A 17,576-nucleotide genomic window follows, 5' to 3' on the forward strand; every position below is an offset into this window, starting at 1 on the left:
TGCCTTTGTGGTTACTGTATTTTAATAAAGTGTAAAATAGGCTATAGAGAACAGTTGGCCTATAAACCTTTCTCATGGCATATTATAAAAGCATATTTTCAGTGCTTTTCATGGTGCCTTGGGCAATGTTTCCAGCCTGCACAGGAGCATAAATAATGGGTAGTGACGTTAAACAGCACCCACAGCATTTCCCTCTACTCAGAAGTCAGAATGCTCAGTTAAGCCCTAGCCAGGCCTATAAATAGCACCACTAAAACTCTACTACAGGACACCTCCATTGATTCAAAGCATCCTTTTCTTTGCTACATAATCACTTGATGCTATGAATTATTTTCCTCTCCAATTTCTTTAAGGGCATGCTATGACAGAGCTATTCTTGCAAGAAGGGATCAAATTTTAGATCTTCACATTTATTCTACTAGATATGAAAAGTGTAAAGTATGACATGATTGGTAAGCTCAAACAACTGATCTTTCTTCATGGCATATACCCTTGTGGTTATTAAAACCTGCTCCTTGTCCCCTCCCTTCTTAGAAGTGCAGTTGATTGTCCCCACCCAGAAGGGAGGGGACAATCAACTGAAACACAATGTCCTACACATAATTGCACCATAAAAGTTAAGGAAAGGGATATAAAGCAGCTATATCTGTCAACAGGAACAATTCTCTTCGTACTTGTGTCTTCAAACTGATCAGTATGGCTGAGAGTGCTTCTAATCTAAACAAACACCTTAGCTGTTCCATCTTTCACAGAGACTCAGCTGTTCCGAATTCCTCAGATTCTGTGACTCTCAGCTGCAAGCACACCTTCTGCAGGGACTGCCTCGAGAACAGCCAAAATGAGCTCCATGACTGCCCAATATGCAGATCCAGTCTGTTCAGAGACACGAACTTCGACACCAACCCCAAGGCACAGGAGGTTAACAGCATAGAGGGAGAAGAGAGAAGGAAACCCACATTGGAAAGAAGGAAAAAGCCTATTGCATCCAAACGATCAGCTTGCCCTCAACACAGAGAGATTCTGAAGCTGTATTGCGAGACAGACAGACAGCTGATCTGCGTGATATGCCGGGATGGGAAAGACCACAAGGGACACGAGTTCAAACCCTTGAAAGAGGCCCAGGACGAGATCAAAATGAAAATAGTCACAACGCTGTTCGATTTGCAAGAGGACGTCAGTGCAGTCAAGAAGTTCCAGGAGGGTGAGCAGGACATTGCTTTGAGAACAAAGGCTAGAAACGACAGCCTCAAGATTGAGATCTGCAGGCAATTTGAAGAGTTGCAACAACAGTTGAAATTAAAAGAGCAACAAGCCCTTAAAGAACTGGAGGAGCTGAATATAGACTGTGAGAGACAATTGGAGAACATAGACAATGTGATAAAAGAGGGAAGAGAGAGGAAGGCCATTCTAGAAGCTGGCCTCAACATGGATCAACCCTTGGACTTCTTACGCTGGTGGACAGAGACAGGCATCCATGAGGTGAAGGCTGTGTTGGCAGAGAACCACTACGCTGCTTTGAATGAGGTGCAAAGCGGTTCTCTGATTAACAAGTGTCCTTTGCCAAGTCCAAAGAAGCCCTGGACCCAGGATCCTGCCTCAAAGTCCCCTGACCAAGAATGCAATGAGCTAGAGAATCTCCTGGAATACCTTGATCTAAAGGGTCTTGGGATAAGTCTATCCAGGGCTATCAATCCTCCCTTAACAATGAGTCGACAAAGTCATGAGTTTCGGTCAACATTTGAACCAACCTCTCCAACCTCTTCCACATTCGAAGATACCCTCTGGTCCACTATCCCCAGCTCCACCTCTATGACATCTCTGTCGTCATCTCAGAAAAAATTCTCATTCTTCAAGAAAATTAAGAAAAGCAAGTCCAATAGTCAATTCTATTCAGAAGATTGTTGAAAAGACGACTTATCGAGGCATTACAACGGTTTACCAGCTACCAGCAGAAGATATTGTCAAGTGATGAATGTGTGGAATACAGCTTACATGTTAATTATTGTTGCTTGCTTTCCTACAGGTAAAGTCTTGCACTTTGGAGGTTCATGTTTTATTTGTAACTTTAACTACTTGCTCTTTTGTTTTGTTCCAATTGGCACTTGGTTGCTTATCACAGTGTATGCTCATGTTTTGGCTTCCTGCAATGTTTTTTGTGGCTATCTCGTTCATGATCATGGACCTATGCACTTTTTGTAAAGCTCTTTCTTGGAAGTTGCTTTGGATAAAAGCGTCTGCTAAATGAATACATGTAAATGTACATGACTCCTTGTTATTCATTAATGAGGAGTACATAGGGAATGTGCTGTTCATTCAAAAAATAAAATATGTTGGAATATGTCAAATGTGTTTTAGAACAAATCATTCACAGTTGTCACTTTACTGAATGACCCACAACAAAATAATTTATTAAGAAAATAAACTCACATCTTTAGAAATATACAGTTATGCTTCCATCATTATTTACTCCATGGACCTTTTAAAACGTATTCCCAGGTTGATGATCAGCTGATGAGAAATTACAGAAATATTCATCTTACCATCAGAAAAACTATGGTACAAATTCACATGTACACTATAATACACGATAATACTGATATTGGTTAACTGAGGTTTCTGTCAGCAAAGACTCAGTCCAGAGACCGAGAACTAGGGATTTCCTTACCAACTCATCCCCAAAATTCTGGGATTTATTTTTATTTTTATGAATTCAGCAAAATAACACATTCTGTATTACAATCAATTAATGCAGTTGAAAGCTGACATCCATTTCACTACAAATATCAAAATGCATGTTTGGGGGGGATCTTCATTCAGGACAGTCTGCTTAAGGTGCATGTAGAACATGGAACCACACAAGGTGTTTTACAATGTACAAATAAGAAGTGACCTCTGCCTTATCCACCTAACTAGGGTGTGGCGTTTCTGTTCTCGAAAGCTGAGGATAGAAATAGCATAATCTTTATCACCAAGGTTATTCACTTGTTACATATTAACAGGCAAGCTATAACAAAAAGCATATACGTGATTTTATAGTTTAGACACTGGATAAAATCTCACCTGTGTATAGTTGAAAGACTGGAGGAGTGGGCCTGGCTGTGTGTAGTCTGGAGGGTTAGCACGGGGGTCGTAGCCAAGTCGAGCGAGCATGGGGGCGATGTCGGACATTTCTTTCATGACGTCAGAGGGGATGTGTCCCACCCACTTAGAAAGAGCATCTGTGTTCACAGGGTTCATCACCTGGTCTGTCGAACGCTCAACCCTGCAGACAGAGTAAACTCTTTCACAGTGGTTTTCAATCTACATAACATTGTATTTAAATTAACAGGAATACACATTTCAGACATTATACAGTATTTGCATAACGGTGATGAACTGCATTTTAAAATATATGAAATAGTTTATGCTTGTCTGCCCTAGTTTAACATAACGTGGCACAGAATACTATATTCAGCTCGGTCACAACCCAGAATGCCATCTTCTGGAGGGGGTAATTCATATCACATAATTCCAATCAGACAGTTACCTTCACATTCACACTCATGCTTATGTTCTCACAATTACAGAAGTGTCACACCACAACCACACAACACTCACTTGGACAAAGACACCCCTCCTGCTTTGCCAATCAGTTCCTCGTGGTGGAGCACGGCTTGGTCCCATGGCAACCCCAGGAAGTGCAGCAGCTTCCTCATCTCTTCCTCTGGGTGTAGCACAAGCTGCTCGTAGCGCACGGGTAGACAGCTGCCCTCTGGCGACCCCTGGCACTGGCTATACATGCCCTCTACAGCACGACTCCACTTTGTCAGGCAGTCCCTGTAACTGGTGAGGTCAAAACCAGAGATGGTGACCTACAGAACGAGGGCAGGGAAAACCAAAAAGAGAGAGATATTTAGTTGAGAGAAAACACAGGACTCTGAAGTCTTTCAGGAAGTGTTATAGGAGATATTCTGTGACAGATAATCTAGAACAGGGGTCCAAGAACCCTGTTCCCAGTTACCTGCCTGCTGGTTTTTGATCTTACCACACTTATTTGACCCGATTCAACACAAGTTGCCTGATCAACCAGCTAATTATTACAATCAGGTGTGCTAGATTAGTATTAGAGCAAAAACCAACAGGCAGGTAGCTCTCCAGGGACAGGGTTGGAGACCCCTGGTCTAGCATAATAGCGAATACAATGTATTTACAGTTAATTTACCATCATGGCAACATAGATCTACACCCGAACACACACACAATCTGTACCTTGCGTGAGATCATGGAGTGGACGGTCGCCCGTCCGTCTCGTAGCATCAGTACAAATTTGGCCTTGGGGAAGATGCTGGCGAGATAGGAGAGAGACTTCAGGGCAAAAGGATCTTTGTTGCAGAGACGGAGGGCAGGCTCTCCATGACCAACTATCACCTGGAGGAGACATCAGACAAATACCTGTCATTTCATTGGTGTTACACTAATGGCTACATTGTTTTCTGTAGATACTACGTTCAGTAGTAGGGGGTTTCCTAAAAGTCTAGTAGCAAGATAATCATTCGTCGATTAGACTAGCTTATACTGGATGATGAGGGAGCTCCCAAGCTCTTAGGAAACCTCTCGCTCAGCCTACCTCCAAGAGGAACGCCCGCACGGCAGAATCCAACACCTGATCGGTGACTCCAGCTTCATCCAATCGCACCCTCTCCCTGGCCGAGCGACTCCAGGTGGCACGCATGGCTAGTAGACGGGGGATCACGCGTGTCTCCTCCCCACACCGCACAGCATTGTGGGCATCCAGCATGGCCCTCATGAGTGTGGTGCCACTACGGGGGAATCCACCAATAAAAATGAGGGGGGTGTCCTCTCCGTAGTAGATGGGAAAAGCTTGGCTCTGGTTGATGTGTCCCAGGTGGGGGTCTACCCAGCTGTATCGATGGCCACTGTTCTTGGGTGGGCATTCGATGCCACTCAGGCCCAAGTAAAGGAGGGACACTGAACAGAGGATTACACCTACCAAAAACATATTCAGCCTGGGATTCCTCATGTTTATTCTGAAGGGAGTTTCACTAAAACAACCACCAGGTGTTAGGTGAAGGTGAGAGGTTAGGGGACTGAGAGGGATCAAGTCAAAACAGGAGAAATAATTGGGTGGAGGGGGTTAGAGAGAAAAAAAAGTGTCTGTTTAAGTGTTGAGGGAACAGGTGAGGACAGGCTGAAGATTTCAGAAGAGTGTTTTGGGCAGGGAGGTAGGACTGATCCCCTCTCACTCTAAAGCCCCTCCTGGTGGCTGAGACCAGAGCTGCAGCCGACCTGATTCCAGGCCCGTCCATGAGTCTGAACCAACATCATACCTGTCAAAAAAGCATGCATCCATAATTGAGTAAATAACAGTCACAAAATAACAACAGTTATGTTATTGCAGATGTTTGTAAGATTTGCTGTAATTATATTGCAGACAAGCAGCATATCAGGTGCACATGGAAAACTGTCATTTTGGGAACCACTAACTGCTACCTCAGCCCTATATCCCCTTTGTGTAAGCTCAGTACTATCTCTCTCGACACACATTCACTCACATGTGCAAACCACAAACTGCTACACTGCTATGTTTCATTTTCAGTGACAGCATCTAACCACACTAGAACCCAAAGCAATTTGTCTACGGTCTAGAGACCTCCTATTGTAGAGCTTTGTGGACCTTCTGAGTGAGCTATGGAGTTGCTTGTCGCAGGTAAAAACGGCTCGCTTTCTCATCAGAGGCAGACTAAGGGCATCTGGATGCCATGTGTAAGGGACACGGGGAAACACACCGTTACCACGATGAGCGCTTGCCCTCCCAAGGTGTGCATAAACCAAGGAGCTGTAACAGTTAAACAATGTTTGACTCAAAATGTGTGCAAAAAAGTGATTTTGTATTAAAAGCAACTTGTGATAAAACCCATGAAATAACAGGAACATCGTGTTCAGGTGTATTCGAACGAATATTCCAAAGTGCTTCCGTTGACTATAGCTACATATCTTAATAAGACACGTTGACGAACAGAAATACTGACTTAACAGAAAGAGGAAGTGTAGCCTTGCTTGTGACAAAATAATTTGACTGTTGTTGTTGTGCCTGTGCAGGTTGATCGAATAACAGCTTTAAGCTACTATACTAGCAACAAATCAACAGGTTTGGAATGTAGAACATCGGACCACCTCCAGTTGGTCCTCTTTGTCCGTCTTGACCAGGTGAACGCAATGAGCTGAAGCCGGGTGAATGACCTATCTTTCACATGTGACGTTAGCTTGCCCTGATCTCATTGTTAACCGTCATTTGTTAGCTCTGTATTTTTGTGCACAGTATAATGTTAGCTCCAACATTACGACAGTATTAGGACTAGCTGGTTGCTATCTACGGCCCCTTCTGCGTCTGCGTGCTAGAAATGCTTTAGAATACAAAAGGAGAGAGCTTTCCTCCGAGAGATATTTCCAACGTGTTGCAGGCCAGCTAACCTTGGGTAGCGATCTATCTTTATACGTTATTGGTAGCTAGCTACAGGCTGAATGCAAAAAATAAGAATATTCATTTAGAATCATCATAACTCACAAAGTGCCGAGGTCTGAAACACCAGAGCGTCTGTGCCTTGAGTGCGACGAGCGAAGGTTGAATTTGGACTGCTACACTGTGATCACTAGCTAAGATACAAAAATAAAAACATTGTATAGGAAATGGAAAACTGTCAAACAAGTTAAAGATAATTTAATCTCTGTATCTAACATCTAAACACATCTTGTCACCATTGAAGTTTGCCCAAAATGTTTGCTCCAACCGTCTGGCCTGTTGTATTGCAACAGTGAAAGCTGTTTGCTGATTGGCCAAGTGACAGACCAGCATATTGTGCATTGAGGCCTTCATTGGCGGATACTGAACTGTGATACTGAACTAGAACATACAGGTACAACCACAATTCCACCAAACATATGGCATGTGGATGTGATTTTTGTATTTAAAAATGAGAGTACGGTAATATATTTTGCGTTCAGTAACCCCAGAACACAACTCTTCCGATTACTGAGCAGATTAAATTGTATAACCACAATGACAGATATAAACTAGCTATTTCCCACTCCACCGGGATTATGATTAAAAAAAAGTAATAATTAAAAAAAAGATAAGATAAAGAATATACTATCCGACCCATTGGTGTTAATCATGATAGGATTTCCAAGAGATATGTGGCTATAATTTTAGTAGAATTACAACAGAACTGGAGTCAACAGAATTGGAGTCAGATGGCTGAGCGGTTAGGGAATCGGGCTAGTAATCTGAAGGTTGCCAGTTCGATTCCCGGCTGTGTCAAATGTTGTGTCCTTGGGCAAGGCACTTCACCCTACTTGCCTCGGCGGGAATGTCCCTGTACTTACTGTAAGTCGCTCTGGATAAGAGTGTCTGCTAAATGACTAAATGGAATGGGGAACTGTAGAGGAAGTCAGGTTTGCACAATTCAAGCTTCATAAAAGGGAAATACTAACAGACACATTAAAGTTAGGAACCTGTTTATTAGGCAGTTTGTAATACACTTGATACCATCTATATGCCTATAGGACACTGCAGGACCATGCAGGTACAGTACCGGCAGTCTTATGTATCGTTGTCAACATTCCCTGTGCATCCTAGTATCCATATTTTCAGACAAAACATGTTCTAGGGTCCTACGATCAGTCAGCTCAACAGAACCTGTTATTTCCAGCTCATCCCATCTTCAATGAAAATGCAGTCCTCATTTATATTGCTGCGCTATTGGTTCAGATGACTGCTCCAGTTTCATCTCCAACTGCTTACCTTATGTCCGCCATTTAAAGATATGAACAGCACAGAAGGAGTGTGGGTTTAGACTGATCCTACAAATAATCTCTAGATACTGTAGTCATGTTCAGTACACCCTCTTAACCTGCCTCTCCCAACATAGTATCTGAAGTGAACAATTATGATGAATGCAAGGTATTCTGTGTTCATCAGGACTGTGGTGAGACACTGTATCCTCCCTTTTCCCATGTCTGCATTGTTACTGGCTGGTGCCCCCGTCCAGTTCTTGTGCATCTGCGGGGGCAGTGCCTTCTTGCTCCGGGTCGCCAGGGAGGACCTCAGTAACTTTCTGAATAAGCTCCTCAATCTGGTCCTCTGACAAGCGTTCCTCACTCTCCTCAACCATCTGGGAAAAAACATACACAAAAATTTTTAGTGAAAATGCATACATCCTTACAATGTTATATCAAACTGTCATAAAATGTAAACATGAAACACGACCCACGGAGAACAACTAGCAGATACCCTGGAGGAGAAAGGGAGGAAAATAAGAATATAAATAAGAGTAACAGTGGGTCCTTACCAGCTGTATCTCTACTGCTGTTTGTGGTCTATGGTTCAGGAGCTGCAGCTTCTCAGCCCTGACATCAAACAGAGAAATCGGTAAATGGTTAGGGGTACATGGTTTAGGGTCAGATGGCTGAGCGGTTAGGGAATCGGGCTATTAGTCAGAAGGTTGCCAGTTCGATTCCTGGCCGTGCAAAATTACGTTGTGTCCTTGGGCAAGGCTCTTCACCCTACTTGCCTCGGGGGGAATGTCCCTGTACTTACTGTAAGTCACTCTGGATAAGAGCGTCTGCTAAATGACTAAATGGGCAACGCAATGCATGCGCTCACATATACATACATTTGCTTTTGTGCTACTCAAATGTACTTATTGGCCGATCTCATTTACTTGGTAAGTTTATGGGGCATCATGGTGGTGAGGAAGTCCTTCATGATCTTTGGGCTCTGTCTGCTGCATGGTGTCTTGGATAAGTACTTCAGCGTCTGAGAGGAGACATGCACACAAGGCAGTAATGGAAACTATGACTATGGGAACACCTATCAGAATTAAAATGTTTGTGGGTTGTCTGACGAGAATGAGTTACTAACCTCATACATGATTGTATTGAGGTTCTGTTGCCCAGTGCTGTGTTTATTTTTACCACTGTCTTTTCTTTGCTCCTTTAAATCCGTCAGTAGCTGAAACACCTGAGAGTGAGAGAGATTGATTGAGCAAGAGGTCAATCTTGCATAACACAGTAGCATTCCTGGTAACACAAACACCAGGGATGACCAGACCATGGACATATTAACGAACAGACAAAGATAAGAACACTTACTTCATAGTTGCTTAGCATAGCAGCGTTGGCATCTTTCCTATTACAAAGCAAACAGAGAGTATTTCATGCGAAATCGAAAACACATTTGTAAGACTGAGCAGGTATTATTGTGATCAAGTCACACATTAGACTTCTAAAAAAACACAGCTAGCTACAGTTACAAGCACTAGCTATTTACACCCACAATGCTTGTAGTACTAGCGTTTAATGTTTTTTGAGCTAACGTCAGCTAGTGCCAGAAAATCTGAGCTGTAACTAGCATTACTTGAGCCTGATGCTCATATATTTACAAACAATAAAACAGGGGAATCTAAGTGAGATAAAATGTTTACATTTATTAATGACGTGTAAGTAACTGTTGATCTTAAGAAATAATAAAACAAGTGGAGCTATATCATTCTTACACTTCCATTTTGCCAGAAACTGCTTCTGAGTTCGGTACAGAGTAAGTCCGGGTAGAAAATCTTTCTTCACGCGATTTGGTTCCTAGCCAATCCACCATAACCATTGTCAGAACCTGTTCAGGCTTCACTTGACGGGTTAACGATTTTTAAAAATCAGTACAGCTGTGTCTTTATCTACTTGTTAGGATTTTTACTGCATACAGTGGGATGATGGCAAATGCTGAGGTAAGATGGAGTCACAACACAATTTGTTTTGTTTTCCACGTGTATTTGTGTATGTCTGTGTTTTGTTTATATAGCGTGTCAGCTGGCCAGTAATATGTCAGCTGGACTCAGTTCAGTGTTCAAGCTAGATGATATCTGAACACTAATTCCGTATTTTCTGCATCTCCCAGGGAAACAAACTATGGGGTGGTCGGTTCGTGGGAGACATTGACCCGATTATGGAGAAGTTCAACGCGTCTATTGCATATGACCAGCGAATGTGGGACGCAGATATCCACGGCAGCAAGGCGTATGTGAGAGCACTTGAGAGAGCCAAACTGGTCAGCTTGGAAGACATGAATCACATCCTTCAGGGCATGGACAAGGTGAACAGAATCGACAGTAAAAGCCAACTATGTAGCATATAAAGTATTGAGAATGATTTATACCTGTTGCTGAGTAGGCTAAGACCGTTTTAAAACCTAAATGTCTGTGCGACATGACTTCAGGACGTTAAATTCAAAAGTTTTCCTGCGTTGAAACCCAAGTGCGTGGGAGAAGACTAAAAATAAATGTGTAATATTCCACGCGGAAGTGACTAGGTTAATAGGCGACAACAAAACAATTTGCCTCGGTGCAGAATTCCATTTTACTTCTGTGCTATGTGTCTGACAATAGAGTCATGTGATAGTTCAGATGCCAAATACAAAATAACAATTTCAGTCGCACAGCTTCAAATCCTAGACTGCTCAACTACTGAATTGAAACACAAGCATTTATATTAGCACAACAGAGGTTGTGCTAATATATCACCATTTCTGATATTTGAGTCATATTTTCTAACATTGTGTAAAGGTATTGATGCTGCACTGCTTTTCCGTATTAATTGTGTGTGTGTGCGCATGTGTTTCAGATTCACGAGGAATGGTCTAAAGGAGTGTTTCAGGTCAAACCAGGGGATGAAGACATCCACACAGCAAATGAGCGCCGGTTGAAGGTAGGCTAGCATTAACTTCTGTCAACAAAAAACTGTCGACTCAGTTAGATGCACATGATCTGTGTGTGTGCAATGTGCATGATTTTGTTTCCTTAGGAGCTGATTGGTGAGCCAGCTGGAAAGCTTCACACTGGAAGAAGTAGAAATGATCAGGTGGGTCTCACTATTCTTTCGAAGGCCGAATGATTTCTCATAAATGGTTGAGTTTGAAGTGTGAGAGGTGTACCATAATAGTGCATGCTGGAAGGACTTCCCTGGAACTATACTTTTGAGTTGGTGTGTGTTGCTTTTATTGGTTGAGCAGGTGGTGACGGACATGAGGCTATGGCTTAGAGATGCTATCTTCACTCTGAAGGCCAACGCCCTCCAGCTGATCACCACCATGGTGGAGAGAGCAGCAGTGTAAACATGCGTACACACATGCACACATACACACATACATACCACACACACTCACTTATACATGCACAAATACACACCACACACACACTCACTTACACACACATTCAATTACACATGCACAAATACACACATAAACACCACACACACGCACCCATTCACGTATACCTGCACAAATACACACACACACACTACACACACACCCTCACTCATGCACTTCTTTATCTCAGGGAGATTGAAGTGCTGTTTCCTGGATACACTCACATGCAGAGGGCTCAGCCAATCAGATGGAGCCACTGGATTCTGAGGTAGCCTCTCTCATTATCCATACCTCTTAGTAAGACATTGTATTCATAGGAGTCTTAAGTTTATAGTAGTTTTAGAACCAATTTTTTTTAATAATTTTTAGTAATAAGTATTTTATTCCCTCTAGTCATGCAGTGGCTTTAAGCAGAGATGTTGAGCAGCTCCAGGAGATGCGGAGACGAGTCAATGTACTTCCTCTGGGAAGGTATCCATCAGTATGCTCTCATGGTATGTAGTAATATTCACTCACACACACACACTAATCAAACTCATACTCTGTCGGGATTCCTTGTTTCCCAGTGGGGCCATAGCTGGGACGCCATTTAACATCGACAGGGAGCTGCTTCGCAAAGGTAAGGCACGAGAGCAAGACTCTTGAGTTATGAAGTCTCTGCTGATCTAGAATTCGTTTTACTGTAATAGATCTTGGCACTTAACTCCCCCCCCTTGTCTGCCCATTAGAGCTGGCCTTTGATGACATCAGCATTAATAGCATGGATGCTACTGGGCAGAGGGATTTTGTTGGTATGGTAATTTCTTCGCCGTATACCAATAGATGCAGTGTGGTTGCATTGGGAGCTGTCTTAACATGTCTTGTCTATTTTCTCCAGCTGAGTTCCTGTTTTGGGCGTCTCTGTGTCTCACACACCTCAGTAAGATGGCAGAGGACCTGATGCTTTACAGCACAAAGGAGTTCTCCTTCGTCACCCTCTCTGATGCCTACAGGTGTGTGTGTGTGTGTGTGTGCGTGTGTGTGTGTGTGTGTGTGTGTGTGTGTGTGTGTGTGTGTGCGTGTGAGACTGGATTCTAAGTCAGGGTTTTTAACTGTCTTTATGTTTTATATTTAAATGATGTAATTTTGTGTGTGTCTGTTGTGTGTAGTACAGGCAGCAGTCTGATGCCACAGAAGAAGAATGCAGACAGTCTGGAGCTGATAAGAAGTAAAGCTGGTCGTGTCTTTGGCAGAGTAAGATCCCTGCTGAATTGCAACTTGAGAAATTCATAAAACTGTACCCAATCGAGGTTTCTTTGCTGACCCTGCCTTTGCCTATCTGTATTTTGCAGTGTGCTGGATTTATGATGACACTGAAGGGCCTTCCTAGCACATACAACAAAGACCTACAGGTTCAAACGTTCAAACAACCGAAGGCTTGTCCCTTTGCGTATGCACGCAATGGTCTTGTTGTTTGATCTCTCTCTCTTTTTCTCAGGAAGATAAGGAAGCTATGTTTGACTGCTATGACACAGTTCATGCTGTGTTACAGGTGACTACAGGTGTAATGTCCACCCTCAAGGTAAGACACTCCTAAGAGAGATTGGAATTGGAATAAAGTTATGTTTATGACCACTTCCTGTTTCCTGTTCCAGATCAACCAGAGTGTGATGGAAGCTGCCCTCAGCCCTGACATGTTGGCTACTGATCTGGCCTACTACCTCGTCAGAAAGGGAGTGAGTGTGTGTGTGTGTGTGTGTGTCTGTGTCTGGAGTAAGTAATTTAGCTGTAATGGGTTTAGTAGTTCTCTGTGTACCAATTTAGTTGTATCTGTTTGTCAGATGCCGTTCAGAGAGGCTCATGGTGTCTCTGGTAAAGCTGTGTTTCTGGCCGAATCCAAAAACATCCCCCTGAACCAACTTTCTGTGGACGACCTGCTGACTGCCAGGTGACTAACACACACACACACACACACACAGTGAAATATATTAAGTATGAATGTTGAAGCTCCCACCTAATTTTACATTTGGTCTTATTCTTCTGGTTTTCCATCTATTTTGTCTAAAATCCTTCTGTGCTCTTTTCAGTCCTCTGTTTGACAGTGACGTCTCCTCGGTGTGGGACTATGGCAGCAGTGTGGAGCAGTACAGCGCCCCCGGTGGTACAGCTAAGAGTAGCGTCAGTGCCCAGATAGAACACATGAGGGCCTGGCTGAAGAGCCAATCACAGTGACCTCTGTTCATCACTCCCTTCAGACAAACAATCACTACATTTGAAAATGCATCAGAACTGTTACAGGCAACAATCAAAGGGTTGGATGTGTAAAAATCGAATGTTACTGAGTTTAAAAATATTTGCCTTCTGGCTTGTTGAATTTATCTAAAACCAAATGGGTCCGTTTTGTGCCTTGCCATGATCGTTAAAAGAAACTATTTCAAAAAGTTGGTTTTGTCATACAATCATAAATCTTGGAAAACAATTGCTGTTGATTTAATATACTGTACAACACAAGTCATTATCACATTTAAAAAGTGGGTTTTGTATAGATTGCATAACTATTGTTTACACAAGCCTTTGATTTGCCCTTCATGCAGCAAATTGAAAATGTTAAATAAGAAAGAACAAAGTGCCTCACAGACAATCATCCCATTATCCTACAGTCACACTTCTTAGTGAAGTTTTAAGGTTGAGGACTAGAGTACTTTTTAGCAAGTTAGCTTCCATCTCAGTAGAGAACCCCCAGAGCCCCCAGTACACACAGAACACACAGGCCGGTGCTGCTCAGACGAGGCACAGCAAGGCTGGCACTCGACCTGTACACAGTCCGGCCGTTCAGCCGCTGGACAGGCCGGAAGATTCCATGCATTGACTGGCCAGTCCAGAACTGACACTGCTGGGCTACAGACACCAACTGGAGAGTGAAATGGAAGATAGGGTTAGGGAGGATTGGGAGAGAAGGGGGTGGGGGTCATAGTGGGTTTGTTATAGTGTCATCTCATACCTGGCTGTGGCTAATGAGGAGGGTCTGGTGAAACAGAGTCCAGACCACTGCCTGATCACAGCCTGGTGTCGTCATGGAGCCCACGTAGCGATAGTAACTGTGGAGGGTTTTAGCGCAGGGTATGATGTCACTGAGTCGGAACCCTGTGACAAGGCTACTGGTTCCTGAAACAGAAGAAGGGACAGGAGGGGTTGTCAATGCTACATAATCCTATAAACAGAAGATGAAGTCTAAGACTAGAGCGTGTTGTGTACAGCATCTCAGATTATTGAGCAGGTACCATTTTGCCTGACTTTCCCCAGTGCCTCTATCAGTGTGTTGATGTGAGGTTGATCATTACTGGACTCCTGGAGAGAAGACGAGATACATATACAACTGAACTTGAACCCAACAGAAGGTTATTAAGATGGAGTTTTTACATGTGATGTTACAGGTCGAAAGGAAAAGACAATGGCAAAGCAGGAGTCTGCCGGAGACCATGACATCAAGCTCACTACTGGACCTCGAATAAGAAGGCGAGCACCACCACGCCCGAGGGGTCGTGCGCTGCCTCCTCCAAAGAAGCGTAGATCTCTTTGACGTGGACAATGTGCAGCTACAGAGAAACAGACATAAAATAATGCCTAGGAAAAAATGAGAAATTCTATGAAAAGAAACTAAAAGTCCCAAAAGAGACTTATCGGTTCAGGTCCTCATACCTCCATGGGATACCTCTCTCCATCTATGGTGTGTTCTGACCCAAGTCCTCCTTCCATACCCCAATGGAGATGGAACTGGACTGCCTGGTACCGGTCCGGCAAGCCCCCTCCACTCACCTGCACCTTCCCTGGTAGGTCGAAGTGAACTAGGAGAGCAGAAAGAAAAGATTCATTCTACAAGGTTCGTATTCATATTTCCCAGGCAAGTTAATGCGAACATAATTCTTTACTTGTCTCAAGTTTTCTTTGCATTCTCACCAGAGTGTCCCATGTTCTCCGCAGAGATGTTAAAGGTACCATTGTATGCATGGAAATGGAAGGGTGCGAGGCTGCTATTGGTCTGCACACGGCTGGTCACGATGTTAATTGGTGACTGCCGATCCCCTCCACAGCTTGGGAACTGCTCTGACCAGCGGCTGGGGTCTGAAACAACATGTTCACCTCTGAATCCATTTGCTGACATCAGGGCTTTTGATTGGAATAGAACCCTGGTGCAAGCCCAGGTTCTGAGGGACAGTGTAGATTCTAGAAAGTTAATGTACATGAGAGGATATCTGAGTGAGCTCCATTGTGGAGAAGAGCTCTTTTGTGTTTAAGTGGGCTCTTCAGTGTGTTAGGGTTTGAGTTACACTTCTCTGTGGTAACTCATTGTTTACCTTTGCATCTGTCATCACAGGAGTACTGGGTCTGGTAACACCACTGAGCTAGAACAGAAGCACACCGTATACTTTCAGTTGAACTTACACAAAGTATATTCACAGGCGTTATATAGACGTGGGGTTTCCTATCACAGGTCCACCTTGGCAGAACAACCTTTTGTTTCTACAGTTATTAACTGACACTATTACTTATTTATAGGAACTATTTGACCATGCTCTGATAACCACAGCTCATTCTCCTAGTCAGCAAGCATAATTCTTGACCTACACAGACAAACACACGTGATGACCTTTAAGGGTTTATGGCAGTCCTACACAAAAAAGACACACACACACACAAAGAAACGATAGATTATTGACTAAATATACATATTACCTGTGTTCTTACCTGACCAGCCTGTTTTAGGCTGAGGTTCAAAATCACACAATGACAACAAGCCTAAATAATAAAAATAATATCTTTCATTTTCCAAGAGACATTAAAAGACTCACTCAGTGATTCTAACTAGAAATGAGATGCTGTGACAAGTTCTTCCATACATTCCCGTCACAGTAGACAAAGATGATGGAACAGGTTACCCAGTTACAAAATAATGATGTTAATAATGTTTATTTAAGCCTTAATGTGATCTGATTGGGTTCTGCATGAGTCAACACTTCAACTGACACACACACAGTCACAAACTCTTGATTAGGGTTAGTGTTCAGTGACCTCACACATGTTCAGTGACCTCACAAAACCATCTGTCCTGTGGCACAAGTTCTCAGACTACCGAGCCAGGCACATATTTACAAACCAAGGCCTAAGCAGAGGGCACACAAACACTCGAAAGGGGACAAGACACTGTACAGTTCAGTAAATAACAGTGAAGAGGAAAGAGAGAAAAGTTGCAGAAGGGGTCATTGATGAACATAGTTCGATCTAAATCACTTATTAAATGGGTAGTAGGCCTCCTATAAATAATATGTCGATGTGACATTTCCTCATGCTTATCCTTCTGATATTGCCCCTTTAAGGATGAAAGTTGAGAGGGTTTGTGTTGTCTCCTGGATGTTGTTGTGGCAGGTTGTACTGTCTGTCCTAGGCACCAAATTCATTATAAAGATTACATATGTGCATGCCAACACTGAGTGCTTCTAACAAAGGTGCCCATTGGGAGGAAGCAGACTTTCTCATCAGGAGAACAATGCACAGGCACAGGTAGTCAGTTACTTGCCTCCTACTTGCACCTGTCTATTTTCACATTTGGGACTCTGAGACACTACAATACTACATTACCAAGTACACAGTCTCAGGCACAGACCTAAATAAAGGGCATCAAGATGCAGAATGGTTGTGGTGTGAGAATTACAACAAAAAAAAAAGATTTAGGAAATACAATTTTCTGTTAAGACTTTCAAGTTATGCCCGATACACACAGGTATCAGGATCGCAAAACAAGAAACTGAAACGTGCCTCATGAAATTGAGATCACCCAGTGTCTTCCTTTTGGTTAATTTTCTGTCACTCTCCCTCTAATCAAACAGATTAAATCAACTAAGGTGAACAGTCTCTCCCTTGGATTAAATAAATGTTGTTGAGCTAAATTTGGTGGCGAATTAGCGTGTCACCAGTTCATCACAGACATTGGCATAGCCAGGGGGACTACGTATATAGAAGAATCTCAATGTTTGCCAATAAATGTTGTGTCGGGTGGGGGCAACATCCAGCTTTTTTCTATATACCCCCATTTAGCAGTTGAACACACTTTACATGGTAAAAAACAACTAATGTCCCACCCCAAAAAGACTACTCCACACATCAGTCCACCCCATGCAAGAGGATCTGACAATGCCACTGGTCACAGGCCAGTGTTGATAAAATTCAAGTATTAACAGTATTTCTAGCGGTTAATCTTACCTGAGCAGTGGGAGAAAATGGAGAGCAGTGCGAAGAGAAGCAGAGAGATACCCATGGCTTTTGCTTACACACAGAGCACATCAATCCAAGACGACACAATCATTTACCAATCATGCACACCTATGAGGAGGTAGACAGAGGCAGT

At 43.0% G+C, this 17,576-nt stretch overlaps 5 protein-coding genes across 6 annotated transcripts; 2 read left to right on the forward strand and 3 right to left on the reverse strand.

Moving 5' to 3' along the window:
- The first annotated feature begins 696 nt into the window (after positions 1-696).
- LOC136963569 (E3 ubiquitin-protein ligase TRIM17-like) lies at positions 697-2,387 on the forward strand. The gene has a single exon (XM_067257720.1). It carries the CDS (start codon positions 697-699, stop codon positions 1,903-1,905), a length of 1,209 nt encoding a protein of 402 aa, XP_067113821.1. The 3' UTR covers positions 1,906-2,387.
- Positions 2,369-6,786, reverse strand: tpst1l (tyrosylprotein sulfotransferase 1, like). Of its 2 annotated transcripts, XM_067256808.1 has the most exons (7): positions 6,757-6,786; positions 6,566-6,654; positions 4,607-5,327; positions 4,249-4,407; positions 3,598-3,851; positions 3,061-3,262; positions 2,369-2,508 (listed from the first exon to the last, which is right to left on the reverse strand). In XM_067256808.1, exons 3-7 carry the CDS (start codon positions 5,018-5,020, stop codon positions 2,464-2,466), a joined length of 1,074 nt encoding a protein of 357 aa, XP_067112909.1. In that variant the 5' UTR covers positions 5,021-5,327; positions 6,566-6,654; positions 6,757-6,786; the 3' UTR covers positions 2,369-2,463. The 2 variants fall into 2 exon arrangements, with proteins under 2 accessions (XP_067112909.1, XP_067112910.1); XM_067256809.1 differs by lacking the exon at positions 6,757-6,786 and having other exon boundaries at positions 2,385-2,938; positions 6,566-6,717.
- A 712-nt stretch (positions 6,787-7,498) lies between these two features.
- Positions 7,499-9,597, reverse strand: crcp (calcitonin gene-related peptide-receptor component protein). Its single transcript, XM_067256810.1, has 6 exons — positions 9,555-9,597; positions 9,151-9,187; positions 8,921-9,019; positions 8,721-8,815; positions 8,349-8,406; positions 7,499-8,171 (listed from the first exon to the last, which is right to left on the reverse strand). The coding sequence occupies exons 1-6, from the start codon at positions 9,560-9,562 to the stop codon at positions 8,025-8,027; spliced, it is 444 nt and encodes a 147-aa protein (XP_067112911.1). The 5' UTR covers positions 9,563-9,597; the 3' UTR covers positions 7,499-8,024.
- Positions 9,598-9,647: 50 nt separating this feature from the next.
- Positions 9,648-13,652, forward strand: asl (argininosuccinate lyase). The gene is made up of 16 exons (XM_067256807.1): positions 9,648-9,779; positions 9,950-10,144; positions 10,672-10,755; positions 10,852-10,908; positions 11,060-11,157; positions 11,385-11,462; positions 11,588-11,665; positions 11,761-11,813; positions 11,923-11,985; positions 12,072-12,186; positions 12,343-12,427; positions 12,526-12,585; positions 12,672-12,755; positions 12,829-12,909; positions 13,015-13,121; positions 13,261-13,652. Exons 1-16 carry the CDS (start codon positions 9,762-9,764, stop codon positions 13,403-13,405), a joined length of 1,401 nt encoding a protein of 466 aa, XP_067112908.1. The 5' UTR covers positions 9,648-9,761; the 3' UTR covers positions 13,406-13,652.
- Positions 13,653-13,898: 246 nt separating this feature from the next.
- On the reverse strand, positions 13,899-17,486 carry ca4c (carbonic anhydrase IV c). Its single transcript, XM_067257759.1, has 8 exons — positions 17,432-17,486; positions 15,529-15,576; positions 15,131-15,295; positions 14,873-15,018; positions 14,677-14,769; positions 14,455-14,521; positions 14,175-14,338; positions 13,899-14,084 (listed from the first exon to the last, which is right to left on the reverse strand). Exons 1-8 carry the CDS (start codon positions 17,484-17,486, stop codon positions 13,899-13,901), a joined length of 924 nt encoding a protein of 307 aa, XP_067113860.1.
- Positions 17,487-17,576: the final 90 nt, after the last annotated feature.

This window comes from Osmerus mordax, chromosome 19, assembly GCF_038355195.1.
Source record: "Osmerus mordax isolate fOsmMor3 chromosome 19, fOsmMor3.pri, whole genome shotgun sequence".
Taxonomy (NCBI): Eukaryota; Metazoa; Chordata; class Actinopteri; order Osmeriformes; family Osmeridae; genus Osmerus; species Osmerus mordax.

Coding starts and splice junctions, on each gene's coding strand:
- LOC136963569 (XM_067257720.1), top strand. CDS start 697: ATGGCTGAGAGTGCTTCTAATCTAAACAAACACCTTAGCTGTTCCATC.
- tpst1l (XM_067256808.1), bottom strand. CDS start 5,020: ATGAGGAATCCCAGGCTGAATATGTTTTTGGTAGGTGTAATCCTCTGT. Junction 4,408..4,606: donor TGCGGGCGTTCCTCTTGGAG/GTAGGCTGAGCG, acceptor TGTCTCCTCCAG/GTGATAGTTGGTCATGGAGA. Junction 3,263..3,597: donor GGAGGGGTGTCTTTGTCCAA/GTGAGTGTTGTG, acceptor CTCTGTCTGCAG/GGTTGAGCGTTCGACAGACC.
- ca4c (XM_067257759.1), bottom strand. CDS start 17,486: ATGGGTATCTCTCTGCTTCTCTTCGCACTGCTCTCCATTTTCTCCCAC. Junction 15,296..15,528: donor CTGTGATGACAGATGCAAAG/GTAAACAATGAG, acceptor ATGTTGTTTCAG/ACCCCAGCCGCTGGTCAGAG. Junction 14,770..14,872: donor GAGAGAGGTATCCCATGGAG/GTATGAGGACCT, acceptor GTTTCTCTGTAG/CTGCACATTGTCCACGTCAA.
- asl (XM_067256807.1), top strand. Junction 11,158..11,384: donor ATGGTGGAGAGAGCAGCAGT/GTAAACATGCGT, acceptor TCTTTATCTCAG/GGAGATTGAAGTGCTGTTTC. Junction 11,986..12,071: donor TGGGCAGAGGGATTTTGTTG/GTATGGTAATTT, acceptor TATTTTCTCCAG/CTGAGTTCCTGTTTTGGGCG.
- crcp (XM_067256810.1), bottom strand. Junction 8,407..8,720: donor ATGCCCCATAAACTTACCAA/GTAAATGAGATC, acceptor GTTTGATGTCAG/GGCTGAGAAGCTGCAGCTCC. Junction 8,172..8,348: donor CAGCAGTAGAGATACAGCTG/GTAAGGACCCAC, acceptor GTTTTTTCCCAG/ATGGTTGAGGAGAGTGAGGA.